General features: G+C 47.8%; 1 protein-coding gene across 1 annotated transcript in view; it reads left to right on the top strand.

The window, feature by feature from the left end:
• LOC119466340 (ATP-binding cassette sub-family D member 1-like) overlaps positions 1–16,397 on the top strand; it is a 96,722-nt gene that overhangs the window by 14,537 nt on the left and 65,788 nt on the right. Inside the window, exon 2 of the mRNA XM_037726848.2 lies at positions 14,805–14,812. Within this exon, the coding sequence (XP_037582776.1) occupies positions 14,805–14,812 (8 nt within the window). The remainder of the gene's footprint in view (positions 1–14,804; positions 14,813–16,397) is intronic.

Raw genomic sequence — 16,397 nt, 5'->3', positions numbered from 1 at the left:
CACCTCTGGTTTACTGCGTCCGTGCGCGGTCGTCTTGGAACGAGATGGGGGGGGAGTAGGGGAACGGAACGCCTGGTGTTATGGTGTTCTCAGTGGTGCTGCTCGGAGTAGGATGATGGGTAGGGGGGGCACGGATCGTCGACGTCGCCCATCCTAGAAAGAGTGGAGCGTGTCCGCAGTGGCGTGGGATTGGGGGGGGAGAGTGGCAGCATTACACGCTTCTCTCTCTCTTTTCATTCCTGCCATCTTTTTTTTCCTTTCCTGTTTCTTCTACTAGGCCTCGTTATTGTTTTTGTTTGTTGGTTGTATGTCCTGTCTGGCTCGCAGCCTTGTTTGAGCGCTCTCTTTACGTTTGCATTTCAAATAGCGTTGTTCGTCCTTTATTGTGCTGCTCGCATGCGAGTGTTCGGTTTCTGGCGTCCCGGGTGTCCGGAGTGGTGTAGAACTAATGCTTTTTAAAAGTCTTCACCTTTCTGTCAGTTCTTGTTCGTATCTGTCTTATTTCTTGTCGACTTGCAAGTCCTTCGCGCCTATTGTTTTATTTTTGTTCTTTCTCTTCCGACTTTATCGCTGTTCCACTCTCGTCTCCCCCTCAACCTACCCCCCCCCCCCCCCTTGCTCTTCGATACATTTTTTTTTATTTGACGGTTTCTTGAGCGGGTATGCTTGTGTGTGTGTGTGTGTGTGTGTGTGTGTGTGTGTGTGTGTGTGTGTGTGTGTGTGTGTGTGTGTGTGTGTGTGTGTGTGTGTGTGTGTGTGTGTGTGTGTGTGTGTGTGTGTGTGTGTGTGTGTGTGTGTGTGTGTGTGTGTGTGTGTGGAAGAGAAAGAGGTAGGTGAGGGGGAAAGGAAGGAACGATTTAGGTCTTCTGCTTCCATTCGCTCGGACTTCTGCATCTTTCTTCTGTTCTCTCTCTCGTTGCTCGTCTGCCTGCAGCGTGTTTACTGGCGCGCTCCTTATCTACATTTTTCATTTGCTTACGTATTTGTGTCTCGCTTTCTTGATTTGTCGTCTGTTTGTCGTCTGTTTTATTCTGTCGTACTTTTTGTCCCCGCTCGTCTGGCGTCTGGGCACCCTTGACCGAAGAGCTCCGCTGACTCGCTCCGCTTGGAGCGGTACTCTTCTGTGCGGAACGAGGAAGCGGCTCGCTAAGTCTGCGAGATCCTTCCAAGGAGGAAACGCGTGGAACTGGTGCTAAACTATGGCCTCCGAGATCCCGAGGGAACTTGCGGAACTGGGGTTAAATATGGCCTCCGAGATCTGGAGTAAACGCGTGGAACTGAGGAAACGCGCGGAACTGGGGCCAGAACATTACCTCCGAGATTCTGCGGCGCGCGCAGTCATAGCGGGATTGCGGAAAAGGCGCGAACGGGCAGGTCCTGTATACGCCCACCCCTAAGGGCAGCTACTCTGTATGATCAAAACTGGTACAGATAGCACAAGGCCTGTACACCACTCTGCTTTACGACGTCATGCTCCTACTATAGGGCCGACTGCCATAGAATCTAATGGGAATGCTGCCGAGTGTAAAATCCGCGGTGATTTTGACGTCACCGCTTTCGTCATGCCGCGGGCTCGGCGATGGAAATTTCGGCCCTAGTAGCGTGACGTCATGCAGCGGAGTGCACAGGCCTCGTGGTGGCGTTGGTATGATGCTCTCACTCCATCTCATATGCGCTAGGCAAAAGAGGCCGGAAGCCGCCTCGGGCATCTCTGCCGTGTGCGCGAGAAACCGTACGGCGGTGGGTGGCATCGGCTTGGCCTTGTCTCAAACGCTCTAAACGGCTTGGACAAAGAAATAATAAGCTGCAGTAGGGTTATAAGACCGGGCTATAGTCGGTGTTCCACCTTGTTTAAACAGCGCAAAACGAGGCAAAGGACGGCTGAAAAAGGTGGGACGAATCCAGCTGTTGGTAACGGCTCTACGTCGAATCGCACCGTCTGTGATCATTGCTTCTACTTGAAGACGAACGGGTGCAAGAACATGGAGAGCAGTTTTGTGGACGGATTGGTACACGGTTTCTGGAGGAGGTGTTCGCCGGCGAAACGGAAATGGGAGCCAACCCGAACGAAGACAGTGTGTTATAGGACAGCGTGGAAGGCGATTCAATAGGAGGAAAAAGGGTCGCGCTCGCGCAAAAAGTGTCAGTGCGCGCTTGCTCGTGTGTTTGTACAGTATTGCGCGAGTCAGGACGACGAGGAACCAAGAGTTGAAGTTGGGGAGAGAGGCGAAATCGTTTGGCGGGGGTACGAGAAGGCCTCTTGTAACCCGCTGTTTGCCTTCTGTTTTCCTGTCGCCTAGCTGTTCGAGGTCGCGCGCTCTTTCGGCGCTGACCTTGACATTGCGCCTCGCATCGTGTGGCTGCGTGAGAGAGGGAGGGAGATAGGTGGGGGGGGGGGGGGGGGCACAATGAAATCGTGTCGGCCGACGTCTTCATGGAGGGCCAGCCTCCGAGCGCGCTGTGGACCCCACGCTAAGTGGACCGTGAACTTCTTTGTTTGTCAACGACTTTCGGCGTTCGGAATGCGATGATGACGACAAAGCGTTGTATTGATTGCAACTCTGTAGCACGAAATCAGTAGACATTTGTAAGTAAGTATACATTGGACTGCACATTGGAAAAAAAAAAAAAAAAATAGGAACGACGGGGACGCGCCAAAATACGGTGAGATCAGTGACGTCAGATTGACATCACAAACGCCGTTTTAGACGCGGTTCCCTAGACGCGGTGTTCGAAAAGAAAAAATGGCCTTTTTTTTTTTTTTTTTAGGTCAGGTACGTATTTTTGTGCGGCTATAAAATTTTGCAGTGGCGAACTCGTTGGTGTTTTTTTTTTGTGTTTGTGTAAGTGTTCTCTGGAGTTCTCGTACTCCTTAAAAGTTAGGCGTACCATTGTGAGTTCATGGGGTGCGTTCAGGGATACCTTGTATTATTCAGGGCAACGATGGAGGGGGGGGGGGGGGGGGGCTCTACAGCCGAGCGTACCCTCCAGGGGTCTTGTCCAGTAATCTCTGTGTGGAACCATAATGTTTTACAAAAATTATCCGACACGTCACACCGAAAAGTAAGAAAACCTGAAACTACTCGGAGAAATCAGTGCGCCAGCAACTCTGATTACTTAATTCATGTCGACTTATTGCTTCAAATCAAGTGGGGTTATCTGTGAAATTTAGAAAACAACTCAACACGTTGGCACGTGCTGAGATTTTGGCGTCTGAGATTCATAATTGTAGTTATAAGCAGTGTAAAATGTCTTTGGCATGACATGAATGGAGCCAGGTGGAAATAACTTTTTTTTTTCAATAGCTACTGATCAATAACAACTAACAACTGATTTAGGTTTTAGTGATTGCTTTATGTGCTTTCTTTGCAACATACTAGAGTGAGAAACAGCTCAGGTCGCATCTCGTAAAAGAATGCAGTTTTGTGAATTTTAGTATTATTGCTTTCTGTTCTCGTTCGTTAGCGCCGATGCGCTACTTCGAAAACGAGATTTACGGCCGGAAGTGGTTAAGGGTGTACGTTCGCTCTGATTAGTCCCACAAGAGCAAGTTCGCAGTGTTATTGCCCGTGATTTTTTTTTGAAGCCTAGGCGAAATCGTCTATGGCTAGGCGAAATCGTCTGTGTACAGAAAACTGTCATCATCAGCATTCGCTCGAGCGTCGTCGTCTTCTTCCGCAGCTGGCTCGTTGGCGCCCCTCGGGTTGTGCTCGTGCTCGGCAGTCGCTCCTGCCACTGTTGCCGCGTTCGTCGTCATCGTCGTCTTCCACAGCAGGTTGCGTTGCCGCTCATCATTAAAGCGTAGAATTTCACTTCTCCTCTGTATTCGTAATGGGGAAGCCGTGTTTACAGGGGGTATGCTCGAGTCACTGCTTAAGGGGGTTCGAGCCATTCATTGTCTTACGTGACGGACAGATTTATATTTTAAAGCAATTTAATTTCTAAGAATCGCAAGCGGCAATCGCGGGTGAATGCTGCTAACCACGCCGCCGAGCAAACTCGAGACATCGAACGCAAGCGACAACGGCCGACTGCGGGCATATGTGCCTTCAGTGACGTCGTTCTCTCCGTCGCAGCCGAACGTGTGTGTAACCTCATAACTGAGAAATACTTTAACGAACCCTCGGGATTAATCCAGCGACAAACAGTGGGGCCGCGCGTTTCAGCTTCGCTGGTTAACCAACTTCGGGGAGTGTAAGGGCAGACGAATTAAAAAAATTTTTTTTCGAATGCGTGACAAGTCGACATCGAGCGCTGTGGATCGGCCGAGAGTGGGTCGGGGCAGCGCGTATCCCCTCACCCGCATCGGCGTTTTCTTTCTTTCATTTTTTTTACCAGTGCGCTCCTCGTAACACTGACTGGCAACCTTACACAGCACCGCGCAGGTCATTGACCCGAAGCTGTTTTATACGCGCGGCCTATACAGCCGACATAACTAAAGTACTTTTCGGCCCCGTTCAGGACGACAGCTGGCTCGCTGCTCCTTTCATTGCCGTTCGAGAGTGGACCCGCGCACAGGCGCGACCTTCCGCTTGTGACGCGCGTCCTGGGTCGCGCCGGCAATCGACAGGTGCTCGGACTGTGACAGCTGTCTATATATCGAAGCCGCCCCTGATCGTCGTCGTCCCGTGCTGCCCGCGCATACGCCTACGGCACTGCGATGTATCTTCTCTATACGCGGTGGGGGAGTTTGTGGTAGATGAGGGTGTCGATATGGGCTTGTTGGCCGGTCATCGAGGAATGGTATCTGGCACGGCGCAGCAAAACACGGACACAAGCGCTATCCTGATAATGACTGATACTTTAAACTACTGTTTTGCATGCTGCATTATATGACTTACATTGCAGAAATGCGTTTTACTTTCGTACATGTTAGTTTCGTATCTGTTGTCGTTATTACGTGTGACATGGAACGTGCTTGGATTCCACTGACTTTGTAAGCATTGTGTAACATTTTGTAAAACTGCATGTGCTTGAACTACCGAAGGAGGCTGGGCCTTTGTCAGGTGCTGCAAAACATCTTTAGTCCAATCTTCCTCGGTCTGCGGGGTATACTGTGAACCGAAATGAAAAGTTTTGCTGTCGAAAAAAAAAAAAAGTATCAGCGCTTGTCTCTGTCTGTCGTTTCTTCTTGTGTCCAGTGTTTTGCTGCGTCAAGCCAGATACCATTCCGTGAGTTTGTGATTGTTCGCTCTCGTCCGTAGAAATGGAGATGTGCTGCTAGGTTAAAGGGCCGGGCTAATATGTTGTTGAAGGGACGCAACATTTAGCTCGGGGCCAATTACTCCGATTTCATCCGTTCAAATGATGTGGTATCTCGTTGAACGGACCGGGATATACAGGGTGTTCATTTTTAAAGGGACACTAAAGAGAAACAGGAAGTTCAGCTGGAATAAAAGAGGGACCTTCAGGAATGCATGCAGTTTTTGTTGGGTGCAAAAATGTGAGTTATTAGCGGAGAAATTCGTAAACAAAGACCAAATATCTCTTCCTCAATTTCTCTCACCCCAGATTTGGCGCTGAAGCAGTGTCGTCACTACCTTAGTCGTCACAGATTTCATTGCTCTCAGCGAATCAGAATGCGCCATGATACGTCACCGCTTGCGTAATCGGCCGAGGCGCTGGATGCATCATGGCTGCATGCATGGTCGCTGCGTTTGCGTTCGCCGCGATGGATACCGTAGCTGCCGCTGAACCTTGCAACGAAGAGCTCGCCAGGGAAGCAGGACTGCATTTCAGCGATATTCAGTGAAAGGAGTGCGAAATGATCCTCCGTGCTCGAGCGGTAGGTGTTTCCGCGTGCGATGGCGGTGAGCCGCCGGCTCGCCGGCGGAAAACTGAGCTTCGTTTTCGTCGACGGAAGACGAAGCGTCCGGTCCGCCAGGCGACGATGTTCCCGACAGAAAAAGCGTATAAAGTTGCGCACGTACTCGGTATGATTATTTCGTGGCTTTATTTAATGACATTCAGCACTCACCGAGCCGCCAGTTTGCTCCTGCGGGGGCACCGGTAGGGGGTTTGATGAAGGCCACATTGAGGGAACAGCTGCTCGAGAAAGGACTGGCCTCTGGGGCACGCCAAGATACTTTCCGAGGGCAAGATTATACACATAATCCGAGGGCGAGAAATGCAGAAAGCACACCATCGGTTTCTCTGGCTCTTTTGCCGTTTTATGATCGGCAGAGCACTGAGCCATTGCGAACGCCGGGGAGCCGGGGCTCACCGCGCGACGCCACATGAAAGGACACAATCGAGTCAACAATGCCGCTGCCCCTGAGCAAGCACCTTCGGCCATCTATACAGCCCTCAACACTACACACACGATGCATTTTCTGGCTGTTTCCCGCGAAGTCAACGTTTTTCGAGCCACACACCACGCAACCAAACACCGTAGAGCGGAAGAGGCCCGCGCGACGATGCATTGACCAAAAACGAAACTACGAAACTATCACGGCCGCATGTATCGCCATGCCATTTTTTATTTATTTAATTTTGAGCTAAACTTGTACTTCCTCGCTTGAAATGGTTTAAAAAGTTGGCAAGTGCTGTTTATGTACGTTTAAGGTGTATTTCATTTTGCGTTTTATTAACAGCGATAAATCGCTCTCGACCAATCGCGACCGGCCTGCGTTTGTAATCTCCGACGTCACATCACGTAGTGCGGGAATTTCGAAGGGGCGTCAGCACCTATTCTTCAGTTTTTCGCTATTTTCTCGCTTATTAAACATCTGTTTGCAGTAAGAATGGTATGGCTGTGATCGTGAAAGGATAACCTACCATTTAAGCTCAACTTCCGGTTTCTCTTTAGTGTCCCTTTAAGTTTTACGGAATATTTAGAAATCGCCTGTGGCAGGTAGCATAATTCTTATCATTGAACTGGGTTATTCGACGAGGAGGACATTGGTAGCAGGAGAAATCGAAATACATATTCAACAAATTAACAGAAATTTACTAATTAACGTTTTAGTTAATTACGTTACGGCACATATTGCAATTTACGAAATGTAGCCGGTGAGATTGCAAGACGCATCCACTTGAAACGAATTTCCAGGATGACACCTGATGCAATAAAGGTACGTGAATGAAATTTTGCGTCCTAAATGGAAACTCTAATTTATCCAAAATTTAGCTTCCTTGAGCGTGTAGTTGCCGGATTGTTTACAACAAAAGATTGCGATATTTGGCAATCTTCAAAAGCAAATTATCCAAAAAGTATAAATTCAACATTATTTTGCTGCGTCTAGGAAATAGATAAATATGTGCTAAAGGTGCAGAGCAAGCCGCAATGCAGTACATGTGGTAGTTTCTTCTAAATATGGTCACAACTGAGGCACAGTTGTGACCAGTGAGACATAACAACCATGTATCTCATGCTTGTTCTTGAACATTTATTTTTAAATCACATTAATAAATTTCTTTATATTATATATAGTTGGAATCTACAAGAATTAATCTTTGTTATGGTATATACGACAACTTTATATCCTAAGTAGAATAGCCGCCACGGTTGCTCCAAAAGTACTGAAAACGGGGGGCTCGTGCCGCCGGAGTGGGACCGCCCACTTAAGAGGATCACCCTGTACGTGCTCAGTAATGCGGCCTGGTCAGTCTGTATACGTCGGTCATCGTCGTCCAGCCACCACTGTCAGTGTAGATATAGATGAAAGTTAAATTAATTAAATTATGGGGTTTTACGTGCCAACACCACGATCTGATTATGAGGCAGGGCCGTATAGTAGGGGACTCCGGAATAATTTCGGCCACCTGGGGTTCTTTAACGTGCACCTAAATCTAAGCACACGGGTGTTTTCGCATTTCGCTCCCTTCGAAATGCGGCCACCGTGTCCGGGATTCGATCCCGCGACCTCGTGCTTAGCAGCCCAACACCATATAGCCACTAAGCAACCACGGCGGGTAGGTGAAGAGGTTAATGATCGTAGGTTAAATAGATCGTAGGTTAATGCATGCACTAAATCTACATCCTCTGTCCACTTCGACGGAGGTCACCTTTAACAGAGGAGCTTCCTTTGCTTCTTTGCCGCCTTCGTTGGTGCAAACATCGAGGGAGGAATCGCGGCGCTGTTCGGATCTGCTTGATCCTGAGCGACGAGAATTCGTAACAGCAGCCGAAGAAGTCGCCAGTGACCGAGGCGCTATTTAACACGCAAATGCTCGGAACATGACGCGCGTCTGCAGCAAAAACGACTTTCTTCATTCAGAAAACAGGTGTTGCAAAAACAAACAAACAAACTGTTATTCCGTTTAACCGGTAATTACGTTTAAGCGATTTCCGTTTACCGAAATTCTGCTGCACGTGCATATAAGAGAGAAACCTGAATTACAGCGACTTTAGGGTGCAGACTATTGATTTGTGGCCTCGTAGCTCTTTTGATATTAGGGAACCCTACGGGATCGCGATCTCGGAGGTAACGTTGTGTTCACAACAGGAAAAAGGTCGGTTTTCCGTCCTCGTTGTTCTCTGACTCTTTCCCCCTGTCACTGTCCGCTTTGAGGGCGTTTCTTTGTCACTGTCCCACGCTTTCCAAATTAGAGGGCGTTTCTTCAGGGACAGGGAGCGACCCTCGGCATCGAGACAGTAATGGAGAAACGGCGCGCTGTATTATGATCTATGTAGCAGTGTGCTACGTGTTGAACAATGGGATATGTATATGCACCCACCTGCTCTCCCGTGGTCGTCCGTACCTGTCGGGCCGGTGCTGCGCGGGCGTCAGCAGGTTGCTTTAATAAATCGCTACGTACGTCTTTTTTTCTTCTTTCTTTATTTTTTCCGGTCATCCTTTTTCTTCATCATATTCCTTCATTGTCGTCTGTCGCTGTCAAAGGGTGGGGCGAGGTTAGGAGGTTTTATATCTGGGCGGGTCCTGACATATCCCGCCTTCACTTCGGTCGTGGTCGTTTTTGCGACCTAAAGCCTTTGGCGAGATCTCTGTGATCCTCTTCATCTATCTATCCCTGGTGTTCGGAGACGCCCTTATAGCGATATATATGCAAGGTGTTTCATTTTAGCTGCACCAAATTTTTAAAAATTGCCTGTGGCAGATAGCACAATTATAATCCTTGATCAAAACTACTCGATGAGGCGGCCATTACTTCCACGCGAAATTAAAACGCCTAATTGAATAATTAACATAATTACGCTAATGAACTTTCAATGTACGAATTATAGCCGCTGAGTTCGCAAGACGATACCACTTAGAACGAATTCTCATAACTGAACCAGTTTCGAGATGTGAATTTTCAAATTGTCCGACGAAAGGCATGGGCGTTCCAGTTACCTTCCTACTTCAATGCATAAAACAACGTTTTCATTAAAAGTATATATATATATATATATATATATATATATATATATATATATATATATATATATATATATATATATATATGTGTGTGTGTGTGTGTGTGTGTGTGTGTGTGTGTGTGTGTGTGTGTGTGTGTGTGCGTGTGCGTGTGTCTGTATGTGTGTGTGTGGCTCTTGCCATTTTACTGTCTGTATCTCTTGCACTTGCACTTGTTGCGAACCGTGGTAGGGGGGGGGGGGGGGGGGTTGCAAGGTAACCATCGGGCACCTGTAGCCTTTAGCATGGCCTTTGACCTGTGTCTCGTCAAGCGAGATCTTAAATATAGTGAGAGTAAATTAAAATTAATTGAGACCACGTGAACATCGCCTACTGATTTGAGGTTCAGTGCTACGTGTATATACTTAAGAACGAGTTCTTTTGACTATAGAAAGTAATACGACGTGCAGAAGTAAGATACGTTAAGTGTCTATTTTCCCTGGTCAGTATGGGGTCGCAGGACTCCGAGTCGGTTTATTTTTAAAGGAATTGCGAGCATTAGTCGACAGAAATTGTGAGGCTGTAAGTCCACAGGCCACATGTGTGGACTAGCAATACAGCTATAGACTTACTGTAGACTCTGTTTCTTGGCAATTTTCTTTTCTGACAAAGTCGCCATGTCACAGCCCAGAACATATTTTTAGCAGGAAGTTGCTAAGTGATGATGACTTGCTGGAAATTTCTTTTGTGTATGTGTACCTGTTTTAATTGTTCTTAGATATTGCTTTTAGTATAAGTATTTTCTTTAACTATAGCATTAATTTACATCATGGGATGGCGAGTCAAGCGGTCGGAAGGTGAAAGGTAAAAAAAAACCATAAGTTATAAAACGTATACCGGATCTCAATAGTGTGCTTTGCATAGCAAAGCAGCTTTGATGCACTCAGATAGCTGACTATAATAAGCTATTCGCATGTGTTTATAAATTAGGGAGAGGGGGGGGGGGGGCAAGCATTGAGCTCAGCCAAAAGTCCCCTGAGGGGTTTTACGAAGACAATTTACAGGCTACTTACGCAGCTAAAAAAAAAATGCAACGTTGTCGTAAAAGTAACTGAGTTCATAGTAAAAGCAGCGCAAAAGCAACGACAACGCAAAACATAGAAGTACTCAGGACATGCGCCGAAGTGACTAAGAACTCGCGAAGTTTAACGACATCTTCTTTAGGGATACCAACACTGACAAAGGAGGCACAAGAAAAATACTGTGTTTTGATTCACTCTCCCGCCGACTCCTCGCGTTCGCAACGATAATTCTTATGTAAGCGCATAGCGGGAAGAGCGCTACATAACAAGGCTATGATTGGCGCACTTCTTATTATTATAGTGCTTGACTCCGCCATTACAGGCTTTTGTTGACGCGGAAGGCGGCGTTTATGTTCCTACGCGTCCGTGACTGCCTAGATTACAGTTTCGACGGCGAACCTATACTGTGATCACTGCGGGTAGCCAGCAATCACAGTGGCACGATAGGTAGCTTATTTATCCTTTAGGGTCCGACGAAATAGCCATCCTAGTTGTTGTAATCCTAGTAGTTGTAATCCTAGAGGATTAGTACCCCGCAATAGACCCTCTAGAAGAGGCTCAAGCTGGGCCCTTTCCGCAATGCACGATTGCCCGAAATAACGCAGCCAGCACATTCCTAGAATGGTTACCAGTGGGCAGCTCGTAGGCTGAGTATGAGTATTAGTTGGGTTTTGTGCGTTGAATGTGATGGGAAGGAACGTACAAAAGCAATAACACAGTATTCGCACGTGGAACAACATTTTAGCGCCGGGCCATGTATAGCCGCCATGCTACATAACGTTTAATAGTGTGGTTAGTGTTTCGCATTATTATTATTATGTTCTTGCAGCAAGCCTGTCTGTCTCGTACCTTTTGTGTGGCATTATTCCTTGTATATGCGGCAAAGACCGAGTGTTTGTACACGTTTATTGGTGGCGTGGGCCCCTATACATGTCAAGCCTTTATAACATCCACAGTCCACAGCCCCAAAGGTATCCTTGTGATGTAAAGTTTCGATTTGGTATTTTGGGCAGTGTGCATTGCAGGAAAGCCGCCAACTTGGAATCTTTCTAAAGCGTTCGTTCCGCAGGAATAGCGATGCTGTCGCAATTTTGCCTCTCTGTCGCGGTGTGTCCGCTACTGTCGGTAGTCGAACCCGATACCTTGGGTTCACGCTGGACCTGCAAGTCTATAGCGGCAACGGTGTTTCTTTTCCAGGGTCAGTTGTTTAGGGCACTTGCATCGAAAACCTGCCCCGTCTCTTCTTCTTCCGGCTCTGGTGTTGGGCTGCTGAGCACGAGGTCGCGGTATCGAATCCCGGCCACGGCGGCCGCATTTCGATGGGGGCGAAACGCGAAAACACCCGTGTACTTAGATTTAGGTGCACGTTAAAGAACCCCAGGTGGTCGAAATCATTCCGGAGTCCCCCACTACGGCGTGCCTGATAATCAGATCGTGGTTTTGGCACGTAAAACCCCATAATTTTTTTTCTTCCGGCTCCGCGTTTGCCGCTTCTGTGTCGCACTCACGTGACCCGTACACGTTCAGCGTCGGCTCTTGTAAGAACCATCTTGCGGGCAATTTGCAAACTATCGGACGAGAAGACTTCCTAACAACAGCGCAGGAAGCAATGCCAACGTTGGTCCGATTCCGCACCTCATCTACAATTCATAGGACAACGTCGGGCCAACGCTGGCACCACCGATTTCAGCGCTATGTACTTAGGCGCGTTAAGGTGAAAACTATATTACTTTCGGACAAACCAGAAATGTCAAGTTGTGAAACGAAAATTTGGAGAACGCTTAAGCTTCGCCGTTAAGAGTGGGACGCGATAGCATTCAGAGATCCCTGGCTGCTTGTCAGGCTTCCCGGCAACTGAATTATGTTTTCTCGTATATTCAAATTACAATCCGACGCTATCACGTCTGTAGGTTGTGGTTAAGTCGTACTTTACGATTTTCTGACGGTTTTTACTTTGAGAAATTCAATTTATGTTCACTAGTACCTTGCACCACGCGGATAGCCTGCGTGGTCGGGGTGGTTCGGGATGATTATTTCCGCCACCGACGCCGGCGCGCCCACGCCGACACCGACGCTGGATTTTCTGCAACACGGGGCCCTTAACACTTTCGCGTTAAAATTTGCACGCACGGTGCTGTCGACTTTGTGTACTACGTAATCATATGCACTTATCTGTCTCTGCGTCGCAACAGTTTTATATCGTTTTGTTTGTCTTCCTCGTGAGGAAGGCTTGCGATATGGTTCTCTTGAGCTCGAGCACGCACTTTTTTTGACTGCGTGCCGGCTGTACAAACACACACATGACGCTATACCACCTCGGCAAATCGTCGTCTGCACCACATACCCAAGGACGTTTCCTTGAAAGCGAAACCCCGCCATTCTCTGTTTTCGCAATTTTTGACGCGAAAAGCGCTTTCCATTGTGCTTCGCGTCATCATTTTTTGTTTCTCACCCTGATGTCTCCGGGTTTTACGGCATTCACTCGTGGTACATTATTTTTGTTTGTTCGCAAGTAAGAAGACCTTGCATTCTTTCTCGCGTCGCCATAAGTTTCCTTCCTTGTGGCGGCTTCTTGCTGTCGTCTGCTTTTGGAGGTGTCGTGGATTAGGTCACGCCTAAATTTCTTGTACTCCACAAATCACGCGACTTGTGTGCGTGTGTGCGTCCCGCACTCCACATAGTTTCCTATTGAAGTTACGAGAGGGAACTCTGGGTCGCCGTGATCTTTCAGCTGCAGTGGGAATATGATCGTTAGGGCGTGGATTTGTCTAATCTTCGTGCTAAATGACTTTAGACGTTCTCGTGGCTTTCATTACTATACGCATTGTATGCCTTTATGGTCCCAAATTTCTTGGCAACCCTACTTTTCTAAACGCAGAAAGCAACAACACTCGGCGCGCCGGCATAGTCATTCCACATCGTTTCATTTACAACGCGATAGCTGGTGGCCAAGTCAGGGCTACGGCGCAAGCTCCTTGGGAGTGACAGAATGTCATCTCGGAGGCTATGCTTTTATAGGTGTTGTCTAAAACATGGCGGCCGTGACGTGTTTCTTTTCGGCGCATGTAGCCCCAAAAGCGCAGCCTTCGAGATTGGTTTCTGTGGCTCAGAGGCAACCGTCGTTAGGGCGCGGATTTGAGCACCACCTATTGCAAGAGCCGGAAACACGTCATGATGACCGCCGTGTTTGAGACACTATCTATACGTACGTTGTTGGAAATAATCAATGATTTGCGAAGTCTCAAAGCCGTGTTGGAGTTTAGGCAAAGCCATGTACTATGCCCATCGTTAACCGTGCTGGCTGAATCCTCAGGCTTGCAGCTTCCATGGACACTAGCGCCAGGTTTCCCTCTAGCGATTTTTGTAGGAAACTCGCGGCTTCATGTCCTTTACGCTTTGAGCGGAGCTTTATGCCCACGACGGCCTTGGTGCGTTGTGATCTGAGTGGCGAGCAGGACATTTCCGAGTCTCATGAGTTTCTTTCCGGGTGTATTTAAAATACGTGCGCGCGTCTCGCGTATGATATAGCCTTGGTACATATACATATGGCACATTGTCGTCTCCATTCAGCGCGAGAAATGTCCCCCGCACTGTCCTGAAACTGTGCTGTAGGAACTTTTAAAGATTAGTTTACAGGCCCGAGGACGTGTCCTCGGTGTCTTGGGGCGCGTCATTGTTCCCGTTCAGTACAGAGATGTCTTCATTGTCTGAAACACTCCCGAAAGAAATGGTTTAAAGATTTAGGCCATAGGAAATGTACACATTTTGCCAAAAATGTGTATGGGCCACGTTGGCTGCGACCACCGGTCGAATTATGCACGGACTGTTTAAAGGAGTTTTTGCGACGTGATAAATGTTTCAACGTTCCTGGGGAATAAAAAATGACTCTCTCACTCGTCATCCAGTTGTCTGGATTGTCAGAAGCGCCACAACAACAGCACCACCACACAGCCGAATGACATGTATGGTGAAAGCACTAAGCGGCCTGTATACTTTTGACAAAGGCTGTACTTGGTATGTATTTGGTGAATAGGGTGCACGTAGGTCGTGTCGTTCTCTATCAGTCAACAAAATGCTTTATTCACTCTTAAACGACCCTGAAAGATCGGCAGGCTGATTGGTTGATTGATTGATTGACTGATTGGGTTTTACGTCTCAGTTGCGCATGTGTGCTACGGAGGAGGCTTGTTTACTGCGGTAAGCGCCGGATCGATTTTGACAACCCGAGTCTTTCTTGCTTTCTGAATGCAATCCTAAAACATAAGTGCACGTTCGTATATCGGCCCTTATCGGAGTGTGGGCCGTAGGTGGGTGGGGTTTGAACACGCTACCTCGTTCTCAGCAGCAAGACACCGTATAGCCTCTATATAACTACAGCGGTGGGGGAGCCCTTGACAGATGTCGCACTTCCATGATGGCTGAGGTGGGAAGGTTATGGAGAGGAGTAGTGCTTGCGCGCGCGCGTGTGTGTCTGTCTGTCAGTGCTTGTGCGGTCGTGTCTGTCTGTCGCTGTGTGCGTGCGTGTCTGTCTGTGTGTTCAACGCGTGGCTCCAAACTAAACAATGCGCCATCAACGCGACACTCGGGAAAAAGCCTTCCTGCCTGTGAAAACCGAACGGTGGCAGCTCTTCAACCGTTAAGTTTGCGCTAATGGAACTCTGCTGTCCGTATTAGGAAGGAAGACAGAAAGAAAGGCTAACAGAGCCACGGTGTTCATCCCTATGGCTCTCTAACTTGATGGTGCTCTTAAGCACTTAGTCTCGTTGAGTGCTTAAAAGCAGTGCTTTATATGACGGGCGCACCCGACGCCCAAGGAGTGCCAATGCGGCGTTCTGACGTCCTCTTTCTTCATAATGGTGAAACTCGCTTCGAACGACATCAGAAGTGCTTGTACTTTGACCTTGATGGATCCCCCTCATCATGGGAAGTGCGTGAGCAAACATAATAGAATGAGAGGAGGATACGAAGATGAAGGAGAAACCTCTGATGATAATGATGATGATTGGGATTTAGCATCCCCTTTGAAACAAGGTGGTGACATAGAAGTACGTTGTATTGAGTAAGTTGGTTACGGATTCATTTCCCCAATACAGCGCGAGCGAACACAACGGCAAAGAGAATTGACACGCGAGAAACTGGGGGCACGTACAAGCTAGCTCATTGTCTTTCTCGTGCTGTGGGTTTATATTAAATGGTTGTCATGAACTGCATGAGCTGAATTATTTAAAATAGGAAGTTCCCTTCACTTCGTGTTTTCCCTTCCTTTGCACCACCAGTCGTCCAGCTGTAACAAACATACTGACCTCACGGGCAGATCGTTTCCCCTGTCTCTACCTTTACAAAATTTGTTATACGGATTATGTTGCCTTTCTATTGAGTTTTTTTTTTTTTTTGCCTTCTGTCAATGTTAAGTTGAGGTACAATTGAATGCTATGTATGATTTTTGTAAGGGATCATCCTCATCATCGTGACCCTATTTTTATGTCCACTGCAGGACGAAGGCCTCTCTCTGCGATCTTCAATTACCCCCTGTCTTGCGCTAGCTGATTCCAACTTGCGCCTGCAAGTTTCCTAATTTCATCACCCCACCTCATTTTTTTTTCCTGCCGTCCTCGACTGCGCTTCCATTCCCTCGGCAAGCATCCTGTCACTGTGTCAACTAGAATATCTGCTACCCCCGTTTGCTCGCTGACACGCTGCCCCGGAGAAGCCATTACTAATTACTCGCAATCCACGAAACGCAGAACCGACGCGCACTCAACGTGGGCGCAAGTTCACAAATCAACCGGCGAAAGCCTCGGCAACCTTCCAAAGCGTTTCCAGTGGCGTGCGGCATGGAGGAGCACAGGAAAATGAAAAAAAAAAAAAAAGGCAGAATGAATGCGCTATTTTTGGCACGATGCTTGGCCGATGGATTAAGCGTTCTCAGAAATCACGCGTCGATAACTATATCGCGTGAGAATATTTCCTCCAGCCGCGAAGACGCGTCTATAACGTGCGCGTCGCATGCTATAAC

This window comes from Dermacentor silvarum, chromosome 10, assembly GCF_013339745.2.
Source record: "Dermacentor silvarum isolate Dsil-2018 chromosome 10, BIME_Dsil_1.4, whole genome shotgun sequence".
NCBI lineage: Eukaryota > Metazoa > Arthropoda > Arachnida > Ixodida > Ixodidae > Dermacentor > Dermacentor silvarum.
The sequence above is the reverse complement of the archived record's forward strand: the minus strand, read 5'-3'. Positions and strand labels throughout refer to the sequence as shown.